Source organism: Clupea harengus, chromosome 10 (genome assembly GCF_900700415.2).
Source record: "Clupea harengus chromosome 10, Ch_v2.0.2, whole genome shotgun sequence".
In the NCBI taxonomy this organism is placed as follows: domain Eukaryota; kingdom Metazoa; phylum Chordata; class Actinopteri; order Clupeiformes; family Clupeidae; genus Clupea; species Clupea harengus.
This window is the reverse complement of record NC_045161.1, coordinates 17,590,745-17,606,891: the sequence shown is the minus strand read 5'-3', so window position 1 is coordinate 17,606,891 and position 16,147 is coordinate 17,590,745. Positions and strand designations below refer to the sequence as shown.

Sequence of the window (16,147 nt, the reverse complement as noted above, 5' to 3'; positions counted from 1 at the left end):
GCAGACTTGGTGAGCTACTATGAGAAGAGTGACTGGGGAAAAAACCAACACATCAACACATTTAAAGTACAACTGATTGTATGCGTTCATTATTGATACCCTTCACTATTATATGATTGCAAATTAATATAAAAAACTAGGCTATAAAAACTATTAATGTAGGCTATAGGATGAAATTTGATATGTGCTGCCTTCCGTTTCTGTTTATCAATAGGCTAGAGCAGGTGATTTTAAACTGTCTAGGCAAGGTAAGACAAGTTTATTTACATAGCACAATTCATACACATTGGTAATTCAAAGTGCTTTACAAATAAGCAGATAAAGAAACACAGACAAATAAGCACTTATTAAAGGTAAAGTGCATTGAAATAGTTATAAGATCATACAAAAATAAAAGATGAAAGGGAATAGTAGGCTATAGGCTACATTAGATCAGCAAAAAAAAAAGAGGAAAAGTTTTAAAGTCGTGCCACCTTAGTCGGCCCTTGACATTTAGTGTTTACTTTATATATGTGCTATTTACTCTTGTTACACACAATGATTTGCAAATAAATAATGAACACCAAACAAATACAAATGTTTAGATTTGCCTGCGTCTCGTTTGGGAATTGGGGATCATCAAGTTCATAAGCCTTCGGAAAATCTGATCTGGAGTCAGATGTGGACCCCTAGCAGCGGCCCCTTTAAGAGACTTCCCACCAGGCTGCTCCTCGAGTCCCTGGGCACCCCTGATGTATAAGCGCCCACCTTCCGCAAACCCCGCACTGTACCAGAGCATCAGAGCGCGGTCTTCTTCTGTCTTCAGATCAGCGGACACAGTGAGTTGTTCACATTAAATCTGAATGTGAATGTAGATGTATGTTGTGTTTAGTGTTAAATATTTTAATTTTTTTAAGATGTGCATCTGTACAGCTGTTGGGTCTGTGCTACCTGTAGCCCTTATGCGCTGGCCTGCGTCCGAAGATGGGGCAGGTTTTACGCTGTTACAGAACAGGGTCCGCAGGTGTATCCAACAAGTGCATGGAAACCATTAAGAAAATCATTCAGTGCACGGCGACATTGGACGGTTGCTCCTATACGCCAACTCGTTATAAACTATAAATAAATGTTTGAAAGTAAGATTAGATAACCTTTATCACACGCAAGTCTTCCCAGTTGTGAAAACTTGGCAGATTTCTGGTTTAAGCGCAATAAATAATGCATCAAACAGGTGGCCACCCTGGGTGCGCGTTGGTGTTTTGAAGTTACCAAGGAATCCCCCTCTTCTCCACGTACATTTCCATTGCCCTCCGCCACATATGTAGCGGTCGCTCTTTCTAGTGACAGGGTTTTTGCCACTACAGGCTGAACGTAAGTGTGATTTGTTGACGGCGCCGGTGTGTTTGAAGTTGACCTTCTGGTGTTTCTAGTCTGTTGCGTCCAGCTGACTCTCCATCTTTCATAGATCTCAGCGTCTGTTCACTTAGAGACTTTTATCACTCATGTGTGTGTGTGTGTGTGTGTGTGTGTGTATGCGTGTGTGCGTGTGCGCGCGTGTGTGTGTGTGTGTGTGTGTGTGTGTGTGTGTGTGTGTGCATCTTTATCACTGTAATGATAATGGTGCTTCCATGAGGGTAATGTCAGGCTGCTGGGGACCAATAATAGCCCAGAGATAAGGCTGGAGACTCGCTCTGGAAAACATGGAAACATCCTGATCCCAGGATCCAAACTCACTCTGGAAAACATGGAAACACCTTCAACATGTCTTATATCAACCATTTAAGGTGTGGGATCACCTGTCTCAGTGTGTGTGTGGGATCGATGTGTGGTGCGATCAGCGACGGATGGAGGAACAGAGGTTGCGGGGGAGATGATGATCAAGGAGACCTGCCTCACACTCCGGGTCTATTTATAGAAACGGCAGCATCGCGTTTAGAAGGCGTTCCGCTGGTGCTATTTTTAGCCCAGCTGGAAGTCTGACTCCCCTGCGCACGCCTGTCAATCACAGCCAGCCCCCTGAAGAACGGTCTGAAAATTAGATTTCGGTCCCCAGGTGCTCGCGGTGCTAAAAAGAGACGGGGCCCAGCCTAGTGGGATCAGCCCAAATTAACATGCTAATGACAAGAGAATCATCTCTTTCAGGCTGACCTACAAACAGCTCTCTGATGGAAGGACCTCAGTCAATTCTGCCTCATCCTCGGCAAAAGATGGGACATAATTGGCACTACACAAATCACACAAAACCCCTGGTGACAGTTTATTTACACACAGTGAGATTCAGATGTACATTAAAACTAATCGTTTTACTTTTAAAATAGCCAGGATGCATAGCAGGTGCCAGGGGTATAGGTACAGGTGCCAGGAGTAGGGTACAGGTGCCAGGGTAACACTGCTACCTGTTGGTTTTAAGATATATTTAGGTAGCAGTCTGTGTAGTTTATAATGTGTTTATATGGCAGTATATAAGATATGTTTATTTAGCAGTCTGTGTATAAGATGTGTTTATATGGCAGTATCTGTAGTATATAATGTGTTTATATGGCAGTATCTGTAGTATAAGATGTGTTTATGTAGCAGTTTTTGTAGTATATATTGTGTTTATATGGCAGTATCTGTAGTATAAGATGTGTTTATGTAGCAGTTTTTGTAGTATATATTGTGTTTATATGGCAGTATCTGTATGATAGGGCGTGTTCATATGGCAGTATTTGTAGTGTATGTTTATATGGCAGTATCTGTAGGATAGGGTATGTTTATATGGCAGTATCTGTAGGATCATCACACAGGTGGCAGAGCAGGTGGCTGTCTCTTTCATCTGCCTGCTATTGATTAACCTGAGATGGGGTGCCTGCATTCCCACTGTTTGCCTTCAGCAACACACTACATTAAAAATGCAGGGTATCCTGATGGGAAAGAACGCACTTTCATAGTCATCTTCCCTTTCATCTGCGCAGAGACCTGACAAGCCTGTGGGAAGATTTGTGAGAGAATACCAGGCATTTACAATCGCTCATATTAAGGCCATAATGGAAAGGTCACTTTATGCTTGACATACAGATTCTGGCCATCCTGCGAAGAGGCTGCTGTGTTTGGGGATGCAGTTTCCCATTTTCACGTGACCAAACCAAGGTAAACTGTGCAAATAGGTGGTTTAGTGGAGACCCTGTTGTAGTTTTATGTCCTCTCGACCTGAGCACGAATGTCGCCAAAACATAGTCCGGGAAAACCTGTGGATGCTGCACTTACACTCGCAGATATATTTCCAGTCGGCTGTTACTTGAGGATTTGCGACGACTGCTTTACGAAGCTCGACACCGTTAAAACTGTACCTTAACTTGGATCCAAGGAACGTCAGTATTCTTGATCGTCTGATAAGAAATCAACACATTTCCTGTTTTTCATCCTCCAGTATTGAAGCAGCTCCCAGGCAGTACCATCTCGCTGTGGGTTACAGACAACTCTGGACAGAGTATCGCCGAGTGTATTAATGCGCAGATGAAACACTAAGCATTGGCGCCGGGTTTGACATATCCCATATAGTTTCATTATGACACTCAGGCAAGCGCGGTGGAGCTTGTAGTAGGCGACAGTAGCTGGTGCGCCAGCGGATCCCAATTCCTGCGTCCCCCTGTCCACTGTTGCCATGTTCCCGTTTCTGATGGGTGTGGTGTGAGCGACCAACACGCGAACGAGTGGAAATTGAGTCAAATCCTGTGCGAGTGTAGGGTGTCTGCCCCTTTAAAAGTCTGCAAAATACTTTATATTACTCGAGCTTACCTTGAGTTTATTTACCGATATGATCACGCGTGGACTCTGAAAGTGGATTTTTGCGGAGGGCAAGAGATTGGAGAGATGCGCAGCGTCTAAAGTAGCCAGTTTAAGGTAATAATGTCTGCGTGCTCCCTGCCTTTTCGTTGTTTTCTTCTAAGCTTCCTGATTTGGGGTGAAGAATGCTAAACGACAGAAGTTTGTCGCCATAACTGTTCACATGGTTTGATGTTATAGTCTTCGGTGGTGATTTTGAAATGTGTTTGGGCGCCTGGCGATTGACTTAAATGTACTTGCTGCAGTCACAATGAGGCCTGACATGAAGCGTAATTCACTCATTATCAGCACGTTCAGAGTTCCATGAATAAAGAGAACAGGGTTCAGTTTTCGTGGGGGGTGGGGGGCGTCTGGGAAAATACAATCATAGACCGAAAGCACAGTGTGTTAAATCCCCCAAATAGTTTTCCTAGGCCGAACAGCACATGTGGTTAGACAGACACACACACACACACACACACACACACACACACACACACACACACACACACACACAGCACATGTGGTGCACACACACACACACACACACACACACACACACACACATACACACACTTGCACAATGCACACACACACACACACACACTTACACACTCCAGCAGCAAAACATACACACACACACACACACACACACACACACACACACACACACACACACACTCCAACAGCAAAACATACACACACACACACACATACACACACTTGCACAATGCACACACACACACACACACACACTTACACACTCCAGCAGCAAAACATACACATACACACACACACACACACACACACACACACACACACACACACACACACACACTCCAACAGCAAAACATACACACACACACACACACACACACACACACACACACACACACACACACACTCCAACAGCAAAACATACACACACACACACACACACACACACACACACACACACACACACACACACACTCACTCCAGCAGCAAAACACATACACATACACACACTGCAGCACTCTTAACAATGTACCCTGGAGCAGTGCTGTCTGTTTGGTCACATTCCTCAGGCTGGTTTGTGTCCACACACCACAAGACAGCTGGGCCTACGGCACAGACTATATTACACACTAAAGGTGTGTTGTCTTTTATCAGTCCAGCATCACCACTCTAGACAGCAGTATGGTCCTGTGTGTGCACCACTACTCTAGACCTCAGTATGGTGTTGTGTAGAATGCTGACCTTAATCGAATGAGTCCAAGGGTTCCACTGAAAGGTCAAGCCAAAGTTCTAGAAGCCTCTTTTCCTGAAGAGAGTGGAGAGTGGAGAGGCCAGAGCACATCACCTCAGATGGGTGTGAGCATTTACAGCCTAGGGTGTGTGTGTGTGTGTGTGCCTGTGTGTGTGTGTGTGTGTGTGTGTGTGTGTGTGTGTGTGTGTGTGTGTGTGTGTGTGTGTGTGTGTGTGTGTGTGTGTGTGTGTGTGTGTGTGTGTGAAAGAGAGCTTTAGCAATGTCCGGTTTAGGTTCACCCAGGGCCAGTCTGTCATAGGCCTGCATCGTGCACTCGTGTGTTAGAGAGCATCCCATGAGCCTCTGCTATCATGTGGAGAGCAGCGCTCAGATCTGGTAGAGCCACCCTTATATGTGTGTGTGTTGCAGGTGGAGGCCTGGACTTAAGTGTTTGGGGCCATGAGTGAATTGGAACAGCTACGAGAAGAGGCAGAGCAACTACGCGTCCAGATCCAGGTAAACTCTGTGTGTGTCAGAGAGAGAGAGAGAGTGTGTGTGTGTGTGTGTGTGTGTGTGTGTGTGTGTGTGTGTGTGTGTGTGTGTGTGTTGAAGGTGAATGTGTCTCTTAATGGCCATACTGTGGTTGTTTGATTAAGCTAACTGTATCTTAAAGCCTTGTTTTGTCTTGTCAGTTTGACTGATGCTGCCTTACCTACAATTTCTTGCATGGATTGATGATGCCTTCCAATCATGTTTTGATGGTTTCTTTTGGATTGTCCTCTGCTGGTTTGATTCATGCTGCCTTCCCATCATGTTTGATTTATGTTTACATTCAATCATACTGGTTTGATTGGTGCTGCCTTAATGATGTTTCTCTGGTTTGATTGGTGCTGCCTTAAGGCCGAAATATAATTCTACGACTCTGTTACTCCGTGGTCACGCAGTTGCCTCGACTGACTCGTTTTGGACTTGTCGTGGTTCTCTGACGGTTGTGGGTTTGCAAAGCAATAAAATAAAAAAAAGATGACGGACCAAACTCTGTAGATGGTTGTATTTGTACATAAAAGTTGTTTGTTTGACTTTTTTTTGCTTAGACTTTTTTTAAAGTTACCGCGAAATAAACTGTGCAATTTAAAAAACCCGTTATTGTAACTGAAAAATACGTCTGCGGGGATTTGTGAGGTGTCTGAGCCAGCTATCTAATGTTGGCATACTACTACCCACAAGGTAAAAAGCGATGTATTGACAGATTGACAGTCGGATAATAAAATAAATTGGGAGGTGCACGTCAGGCCACGGAGAGGTGCTCGGAGAGGGTTTGCCACGACTGAGAGGGCTCTCCGTAAACGGACAACCATAAATTGGGTATAAGTGATATTTCTCTGGTTTGACTGGTGCTGTCTTTGCTTTGCTTTTTTGCAGGATGCCAGGAAAGCCTGCAGTGACTCCACCCTCAAGCAGGTATTAGCCAGAGGAGTAGAAGCACAACACCAAGAACAGCCCCCCCCACACACATACACATACAAAACTACACTTGCACACAAACATTATACAACTACACGCACACACCCTACACAGGCACACACTACATAGGCACACACAATACACATACACACACACTACACAACCGCCCCCCCCACACACACACACAGACACACACACACACTACACAACTACACAACCTTCCGCACAACCTACACAACTACACAACCCCCCACACACGCTGTTTTAAGACAAATAAATAGGGGTGTCCATTTAATTCTGTGCAGGAAACATACTTGCTTTATTTTCGCGTGCGCGTGTGTGTGTGTGTATGTGTGTGTGTGTGTGTGTGTGTAGATTTCGGCAGGTCTGGACCCTGTTGGGAGGATACAGATGAGAACGAGAAGAACACTCAGGGGGCACTTGGCTAAAATCTACGCCATGCACTGGGGATGCGACGTCAGGTGTGTGTGTGTGTGTGTGTCTATGATGTGTGTGTGTGTCTGTGCTGTGTGTGTGTGTGTGTGTGTGTGTGTCTGTGATGTGTGTGTGTCTGTGATGTGTGTGTTTCTGTGATGTGTGTGTCTATGATGTGTGTGTGTGTGTGTGTGTGTGTGTTGACCTTTGAGTGGCCCACCAGTGCTATTTACTCCACAAGTCACCACACCTGGCTGCCAGAACCCTTCCTGTGTAGCCATGGCAACACCAGGGGATATGGGTGGAGTGTGTGTATGTGTGTGTGATTGTTTACTGCTGAGAGGCATAATGATGTCCCTGTATGGTGCATCATTAGACCACTCCGAAGGGTCCTCAGCATGTCTAAAGGGTTTTCGATAAGTCTTTTTATGCTGCGTGTGTGTGTTTTTCTCTTGTGTAATTACAGGTTACTTGTTAGTGCATCTCAGGATGGCAAGTTAATAATCTGGGACAGCTACACGACAAACAAGGTGACAAACTAAAGCCCACTTACGCACACACACAAACACATATCTGTCTGGTTTCCTGTCTACTGCAAGCTTGTGGGAAGATCACCTACAGCTGCAGGTGTATCGACATTCTATCTTTATTGGTTGTTGCTGTCATACTCAAGCTGTGATTGGTTGGAGGTGTCATCCTCATGCTGTGATTGGTTGTTGGTGTCATACTCGCGCTGTGATTGGTTGTTGGTGTCAGATCCATGCCATCCCGCTGCGATCGTCGTGGGTGATGACGTGTGCGTATGCGCCCTCGGGCAGCTTTGTGGCCTGTGGAGGACTGGACAACATCTGCTCCATCTACAGCCTGAAGACACGAGAGGGCAACGTCCGAGTCACCAGAGAACTGGTTGGACACACGGGTAGGGGTACACTCACACACACACACACACACACACACCATAGAACACACAGAGGCCTGAGTTAAAGCCTTATCTGTATGTTTAAGCTCTAGATGTTAAACCCTCAGTATGTGTTAAAGCCCTGCATGATGTTTCCAGGCTATCTATCCTGTTGCCGTTTCATTGATGACAGCCAGGTCGTGACCAGTTCAGGAGACACCACCTGGTAAGGATACATACGTGTGTGTACACACACACACACACACACACACACACACACACACACACACACAGACCCTCACACTAGGTGTGCATGTGTGTTAGAGGGTGAATACCCAACATGAGCCCGACCGGACAAAAATTTAGAAATTATGTTTGGGGTCAGGTTCGGTCACACTCAACAAATCACATTAGGCAGCGAATATTTGACTTTGAACTTAGGACATGGAGCTTCAAGTTCTTTTGAGAGAAAATACAGTGTTAAATACAGTGTTAAACTAAATAACACTGATGGACCTACTGTCTGTGTTGGGCTGCTGTTTATTTACATAAAGGATGGAGGACGCCAAACAAAATGTATGATCTGGTAATACTCTGATGTGTCTTCCGTCGTGGTTGTGATTTGGCTAAGTTACTCTTTAGCCTATTAATGGTTAGCGATCTAATTCACCATAGGTGCTGTTAGGGGACAGCTGCACTGTACCTGTATGTGTGAAGATCTGCTGATGACATTAAAAGATTAAAGGACTTGGTTCCTTTTGTTTGTACCAAAGAGACATTGAAAAGAATCGTATCGGTTGGGAATGTAACATCACTAATTGCTTCAGCTGACATTAATTGCATTTTTCAGTCTGACAAAATCAGGAGAAAATGTAGTTTGTTTTGAGGCCTGTCTCTATCTCAGGGACACACTCTTGTGAGATACAGATACTGAGAGACAGATCTCTTCTCTTTGTTGGTTAGCAAAAGAAAATATAAATGCAAGTATAACTTCAATATGAATGCAAATATATATCAATCCCAACATTTACTGATAAGGCCACTTTCCTCTATGGGTCGTGTGCCGCATGATATTACCCAATCAGCTCTCATCCAATCAGAGGAGAGGTGACGCACAACCCAATCAGCTCTCATCCAATCAGAGGAGAGGCGGCCACGCCCACTTAGTAGACCAGAAGTGTGACCATTTTATAGAGCCTCTTTGGCTGCGCTTCCTGGAAATGCATTAGTAAATGTTTGGACACATTGTGTTTCACACACACGGATAATGCCCCACCCCCTCTCTGTGCAGTGCCTTGTGGGATATCGAGACGGGCCAGCAGGCCGTCAGTTTCCCGGGTCACACGGGTGATGTCATGAGTCTGGCGCTGAGCCCGGACCGGCACACGTTTGTGTCGGGGGCGTGTGACGCCACGTCGAAGCTTTGGGACATCAGAGACGGCATGTGCCGACAGTCTTTCGACAGCCATCTATCAGACATCAACGCAGTCTGTGTGAGTGTGTCTCTCTCTCTCACACACACACACACACACACACACACTCTCACAGAGACGGCATGTGCCGACAGTCCTTCGACAGCCATCTATCAGACATCAACGCAGTCTGTGTGAGTGTGTCTCTCTCACACACACTCTCACAGAGACGGCATGTGCCGACAGTCCTTCAGCAGCCATCTATCAGACATCAATGCAGTCTGTGTGAGTGTGTCTCTCTCTCAATCACACACACACACACACACTCTCACAGAGACGGCATGTGCGAACAGTCCTTCAGCAGCCATCAACCAATCTCTGCGAGTGTGTCTCTCGCTCTCGCTCGCTATTTCTCTCTCTCTCACACACACACACACACACACACACACACACACACACACGTACACACACACACACTCCCTCTCACAGGTGTGTGTTAACACTCTGTGTTCTGCATCTTTTCTGTTCTCAGTTCTTCCCCAACGGGAACGCGTTTGCCACGGGCTCGGACGACGCCACCTGCAGGCTGTTTGACTTGCGCGCGGACCAGGAGGTGGCCATCTACCTCCATGACAACATCATCTGCGGCATCACCTCCGTGTCCTTCTCCAAGAGCGGGCGCCTCCTGCTGGCCGGATACGACGACTTCAATGTCAACGTCTGGGACGTACTGAAGGGGGAGCGTTCAGGTAAACATGCACGCACGCCAGAACACACACACATTTGCCAAAACACGTGCAAACACACACATCTCAGTAGTAATGTTGGATACTCCCTTACACACTGACCTCTGCTTCAACCCTGGGGAACTCACACTGTGTGTGTGTGTGTGTGTGTGTGTGTGTGTCAGGAGTTCTCGCTGGCCATGATAACCGTGTGAGCTGTTTGGGAGTGACGCCTGACGGCATGGCAGTGGCCACAGGATCATGGGACAGCTTCCTGCGGATCTGGAACTGATCAGAGTGAAGAGGACCTGAGTGAGAGCAGTCACTACGTCTACGTCTACCCCTGCCCGTCTCAGACAGTGTGCTGTTATACTCTGACAACACATACCTTTCCGTATTTTGTCCAATCAGATGATGAGTTGAAATGAAGGGTTATATTTGGGCTTTATTTGGGCTTCAGCTTTATAAGGCTAGTGAGTGTTTCCATGATTACCTACAAAAGATAGGATCTTGTGTATTATGTATATATATACATATATTTATACATACGGAATATAAATACAGTATATATATATATATATGTAGCATTATGTGTGTATGTATGTTCATATATGCACATATAATGTGTATGTATATATTTTGTAGTTTTTAAGTTAATTTTAATTGTTAAATTTGCAGAAGGTGGCTGTGTATAAAAACTACATGAGGCAGCAGCACTCCCCAGTGGCTGGGTTCTATGGTAGTATGTCTATGGTAGTATGTATGTCTATGGTAGTGCTGTATGCACTAGACTGCTGTCTGGACATAATGTTTTCAGTGGAGAGATGATCCCATCTGGACCTCTTCACACACAACAACACCGTATTATGATACACACGCACGCACACACACCCACAGTGCTGTGCAGGGTCGGGGGTAGGTGGCCAGACACAGGAGGCTGGTGTCTGAAGACTCGTCATGAGACACTACAGGCTTGCCTCCCTCTTCCATCCTCACATCTGTGCCAAACTGCCTCACTGGCGCTCTCTAGTGGTGATGTTCAACCACAGCAATGTATTGTACTGTATTCTGAAAGCGCATAGGTTCTAATGAGGCGGAACCAGGCAGTCCAGAGGTCTGTATAATGTATAATGTGTCAGTGTTAGAACAGAAAGGCCAGCAGGCCATGACCGCTATAGGAGACCATGCCTATGGTGTATGAAACCCTAAAGGTGTCTCTGGAGGTCAGAGGTCATTGCTGTAGTGGCAGATCAATTATTATAGATCAGTGTTAGAGATCTATACAGACACTCTTCAGTGTTAGAGATCTATACAGACACGCTTCAGTGTTAGAGATCTATACAGACACTCTTCAGTGTTAGAGATCTATACAGACACTCTTCAGTGTTAGAGATCTATACAGACACGCTTCAGTGTTAGAGATCTTTACAGACACTCTTCAGTGTTAGAGGTCGTTGCTGCTTTTCGGTCTCCTGGCTGACGAGGGGACATGGGGTCCGTAGACTAACAGCGGAAGAAAGACATGGGGACTGTAGACTAACAGTGTAAGACGGACATGAAACAGCCGTCTGCTCACATGACAACAACAAGCTGCAGAGAATGAATCTCTGTCTCACTAACACACTCAGAATCTGTCTCTCTCACACACACTCAGAATCTCTGTCTAATCTGTCTCCATCACACACACACACTCATCACAGAGCTGGTCCTTGGGAACTGCTGAACTCTAACCCTCCTGCCCCACCCCCCTCATATATAGTCCTAGAGTCTATAGTGGACCTGACACACACACACACACACACACACACACACAGACACCCAGGTCCACTCCAAGGTTGGCTGCTGAGTCCTGTGTGTGTTGTGTTGTGTCAGAGTGCCATGGACCGTAAGCCATGTCCTATATTTATCCTTTTTATGGGCTTTTCCACTTTTCTATTTGGACAGGGGCTTGGTGATACTGAGAAGATGCCAGAAGATCATTTAGTACCAATAAATAAAACTAAACATTTATGTACTCTTCCTGTCTGTGTGGCTTCTTGATGGAGTACATTGGTGGAATAATTTCCTCGAATCAGGACTCATCTCATCCTGTCAAAATCCCATGGAGCAGAGCAGGGTATCAGTCAGACATGTGGGAATGTGGGAATATTTCATGGAATGAATAGTGTAAGCAGATTACTAATGTGGGAATATTTCATGCAATAAATAGTGAAAGCAGATTACTAATGTGGGATTATTTTATTGGGATCTCAGAAATCAGGAGATAAACCCAGTTCAGAAGTCACATTTCTGCAAAGGAAACACTTGGAGTAGAAAGATCTACTGATGATTATAAAACTTCTGTGGGACCAAAGGGGTATCTACAAATCAGAGGTTGGAGCAGACACGCAGACACACACACGGGTGTGCCTGCAGATGCATACTCACGAAAACAAAAACATCACAAAAGGAGGCTGAGGATCTACAGTCAAATTCATCTCCAAGAGCACCCTGTTGCTAGGCAACCTGTTGCTATGCAGAGCGTGTCCTGTCGGGAGGGGGATTCTGTTACTTCATTCTCAGCACGTGGTCGTTTCAGAACCGTCCACAGCTTCAACCACACCTTCACCCTGACGCAGAAGGCATTTTCACTGAAAATGTGAGAGTTCATCAACACACACACACACACACACACACACACACACACACACACACACACACACACACAGTATTTCCGCACGTATTTATACATATTTTCATAACAAAACAAATGCACACACACACACACTTCCGAAACAGAACTTGAACTGGGAGTTCCATGTGAGTTGTTTGGGTAGGTGGTGCTCCTCTGGCAGTGTCAGTCTCCAGGGTCTGTCAGTGGGGGGGGGGGGGGGGGGGTCAGTCAGCCATGTGCCCGTGCCCCCGCCCCCCTCAGAGCTGCTGGGGCTGCAGGTACTGTGAGGAGAAGCTCTCCAACTGACACTCCAGCTCCGATGCCTTATGCCTGTAGTGACGCACGCACACGCACACGCACACGCACACGCACACGCACACGCACACGCACACGCACACACACACACACACGCACACACACACGCACACACACACACACACACACCAAATGCAAACATCAGTGCACACGCACTTTATACAATTTACCATACATCAATAACACACACACACACTAGACACAACACATCACTATGCATCAATACACACATCCATAATCCGTTACATTCATTCTAAAAGGCTAGTCAAGTCACGGTGAACTGTGTGATTACCTGCAACTGTTATGGAACAATGTGATGTGTGTATCTGGCCGGAGTGTCTTGGACCTGTGTGCGTGTGTGTGTGAGTGCTGACCTTAGTGTTTTGGATCTGTGTGTGTGTGTGTGTGCGACCGTAGTGTTTAAAAGCTGTGTGTGAGTGTGGGTCTGACCTTAGTGTTTTGGATCTCTGTGTCTGTCTGTGTGTGTGTATGTGTGTGCATGTCTGAAAGTAGTGTTTTGGATCTGTGTGTGTGTGTGCGTGCGTGCGTGTGCGTGTCTGACCATAGAGTTTTGGATCTGTGTGTCTGACCGTAGTGCTTTGAAGCTGTGTGTGTGTGTGTGAATGTGTGTGCATGTCTGAAAGTAGTGTTTTTGATCTGTGTGTGTGTGCGTGCGTGTGCGTGTCTGACCATAGAGTTTTGGATCTGTGTGTCTGACCGTAGTGCTTTGAAGCTGTGTGTGTGTGTGTGTGTGTATGAGTGTGTGTGTATGAGAGTGTGTCTGACCGGAGTGTTTTTGAGCGGTTCTGGACGGTCTCCAGCTCTTGGATCTTGACGGAGAGGCGGCCGATCTCCCCCTCCAGCTCCTTCTGCGTCAGGTCTACCTGCTGACAAAGCCGGGCAAACGTGGTGGCCATCTCCCTACACAAACACACACACGTACAGTATATACACATATATAAATATCGTCATTAGTGTTCACACACACACATAAATATATATATACAGCGGGTAAAATAAGTATTGAACACGTCACCATTTTTCTCAGTAAAAATATTTCCAAAGGTGCTATTTACATGAAATGTTCACCAGATGTTGGTAACAACCCAAGTAACCCATACATACAAAGAAAACAAATTAAATAAGTTCAGAAATTAAGTTATGTATAATAATGTGAAATGACACAGGGAAAAAGTATTGAACACGCTTACCGATATTTATTCAATACTTTGTACAAAAGCCTTTATAGGTAATGACAGCTTCGAAACGCTTCCTGTATGGAGAAACTAGTCGTATGCATTGCTCAGGTGTGATTTTGGCCCATTCTTCCACACAAACAGTCTTCAAATCTTGAAAGTTCCCTGGGCCTCTTCTATGATCTCTGATCTTCAGTTCTTTCCATAGATTTTCAATTGGATTCAAGTCAGGTGATTGGCTGGGCCATTCTAGCAGCTTTATTTTCTTTCTCTGAAACCAATTGAGAGTTTCCTTGGCTGTTCACTTTCTTGCTGAAATGTCCACCGTCGTTTCATCTTCATCATCCTGGTAGATGGCAGCAGATTTTTATCAAGAATGTCTCTGTAAATGTTTCCATTCATCCTTCCTTCAATTGTGTGAAGTTTGCCAGTACCGTATGCTGAAAAGCAGCCCCATACCATGATGTTCCCACCTCCAAACTTCACTGTTGGGATGATGTACAGTGCCATTTGTCCTCCAAACATGGTGTGCATTATGGCATCCAAAGAGTTCAAATTTGCTCTCATCTGACCAGACTATATTCTCCCAGTATTTCACAGGCTTGTCCAAATGTCGTGCTGCAAACTTTAAACGAGCTTTAACATGCTTTTTCTTCAGCAATGGAGTCTTATGTGGTGAGCGTGCATACAGGCCATGGCGGTTGAGTGGATTACTTATTGTTTTCTTCTAAACAACTGTACCTGCAAATTCCAGGTATTTCTGAAGCTCTCCACTGTGGTCCTTGGCTCTTGGACAACTCTTCTGATAATTCTTTTAACTCCTCTGTCAGAAATCTTGCGAGGAGCACCTGGTCATGGCCAGTTTATGGTGAAATGTTTTTTCCACTTCCGGCTTATGGTCCAAACAGTGCTCACTGGAATATTCAGAAGTTTAGAAATGCGTCTGTAACCAATGCCATCAGTATGTTTTGCAGAAAGAAGGTTACGAAGGTCTTGAGAGAGCTCTTTGCTTTTACCCATCATGAGATTTTTCTTGTGTGACACCTTGGTATTGAGACACCTTTTTATAGGCCATCAGTTGGGATATTAATTTGCACTGACAAGGGGCCGGATTGCTTTCTAATTACTGATAGATTTCAGCAGTTTTCTTGGCTTTCCATGCCTTTTTGCACCTCCCTTTCTTCTTGTGTTCAATACTTTTTCCCTGTGTTATTTCACATTAATACACATAACTTAATTTCTGAATTTATTTGTGTTGGTTTCTGTGTATGTATTGATTACTTGGGTTGTTACCAACATCTGGTAAAAAATGTCATGTCAATAGCACCTTTGGAAATATTTTTACTGAGAAAAATGGTGACGTGTTCAATACTTATTTTACCCGCTGTATATATCAATATCAATATCATGTCATCATTAGTGTTAGAGTGGCAGTAGAGTGTGTGTGTGTTTGTACACTAATGATGATATATATATATATATATATATATATATATATATATATGTGTGAGTGTGTGTACGCAAATTATGATATATACTGTATATGTGTGTGTGTGTGTGCGTGTATGTGTATGCCAATGATGACCTTGCTTAGCACTCTCTCCACACACTTCACAGAGTGTAGTGTGTGTGTGTGTGTGTGTGTGTGTTACATACTGACTACTGTGTCCAGACACCTCACAGGGCCAGAGGCAAATACAGCAAAGGCAAACAGCTATTATTTTTATTAATATCTGTATCTTATTAATTATATCTTATTATCATTATTATTATCTGATTATTATTAAATTGTCTCTTTATATTGTTTCTTGTTTTTTTTACCATTATGATTATTACTTAATTTTCATATTTTTTTTACTTTTGTATCTAATGTTTTTCTAGTGTATGAAGTAGTACGTGTGTGTGTGTGTGTGTGTGTGTGTGTGTGTGTGTGTGTGTGTGTGTTTATACATGTTAGGTTTGTCTGGCGGTTAATGGCAGCAACCTTAAGAAGGGGAGTAGTGTGAGCGTGTGTGTGTGTGTGGTGTTAAGCACGATC

General features: G+C 44.8%; 2 protein-coding genes across 3 annotated transcripts in view; one reads left to right on the top strand and one right to left on the bottom strand.

The window, feature by feature from the left end:
• The first annotated feature begins 669 nt into the window (after window positions 1-669).
• On the top strand, window positions 670-11,959 carry LOC105912933 (guanine nucleotide-binding protein subunit beta-4). 2 transcript variants are annotated; one of them, XM_031574235.2, is made up of 10 exons: window positions 670-818; window positions 5,441-5,527; window positions 6,434-6,472; window positions 6,851-6,957; window positions 7,377-7,440; window positions 7,667-7,829; window positions 7,968-8,034; window positions 9,100-9,301; window positions 9,753-9,969; window positions 10,131-11,959. In XM_031574235.2, the coding sequence occupies exons 2-10, from the start codon at window positions 5,471-5,473 to the stop codon at window positions 10,235-10,237; spliced, it is 1,023 nt and encodes a 340-aa protein (XP_031430095.1). In that variant the 5' UTR covers window positions 670-818; window positions 5,441-5,470; the 3' UTR covers window positions 10,238-11,959. The 2 variants fall into 2 exon arrangements, with proteins under 2 accessions (XP_031430095.1, XP_012697392.1); XM_012841938.3 differs by lacking the exon at window positions 670-818 and adding an exon at window positions 3,075-3,861.
• Window positions 11,960-12,652: 693 nt separating this feature from the next.
• Window positions 12,653-16,147, bottom strand: part of LOC116222019 (mitofusin-1-like) — a 5,902-nt gene continuing 2,407 nt past the window's right edge. Inside the window, exons 6-7 of the mRNA XM_031574236.1 lie at window positions 13,700-13,834; window positions 12,653-12,928 (exon numbers count right to left, since the gene is read on the bottom strand). Of these exons, the coding sequence (XP_031430096.1) occupies window positions 12,856-12,928; window positions 13,700-13,834 (208 nt within the window). The 3' untranslated portion in view covers window positions 12,653-12,855. The remainder of the gene's footprint in view (window positions 12,929-13,699; window positions 13,835-16,147) is intronic.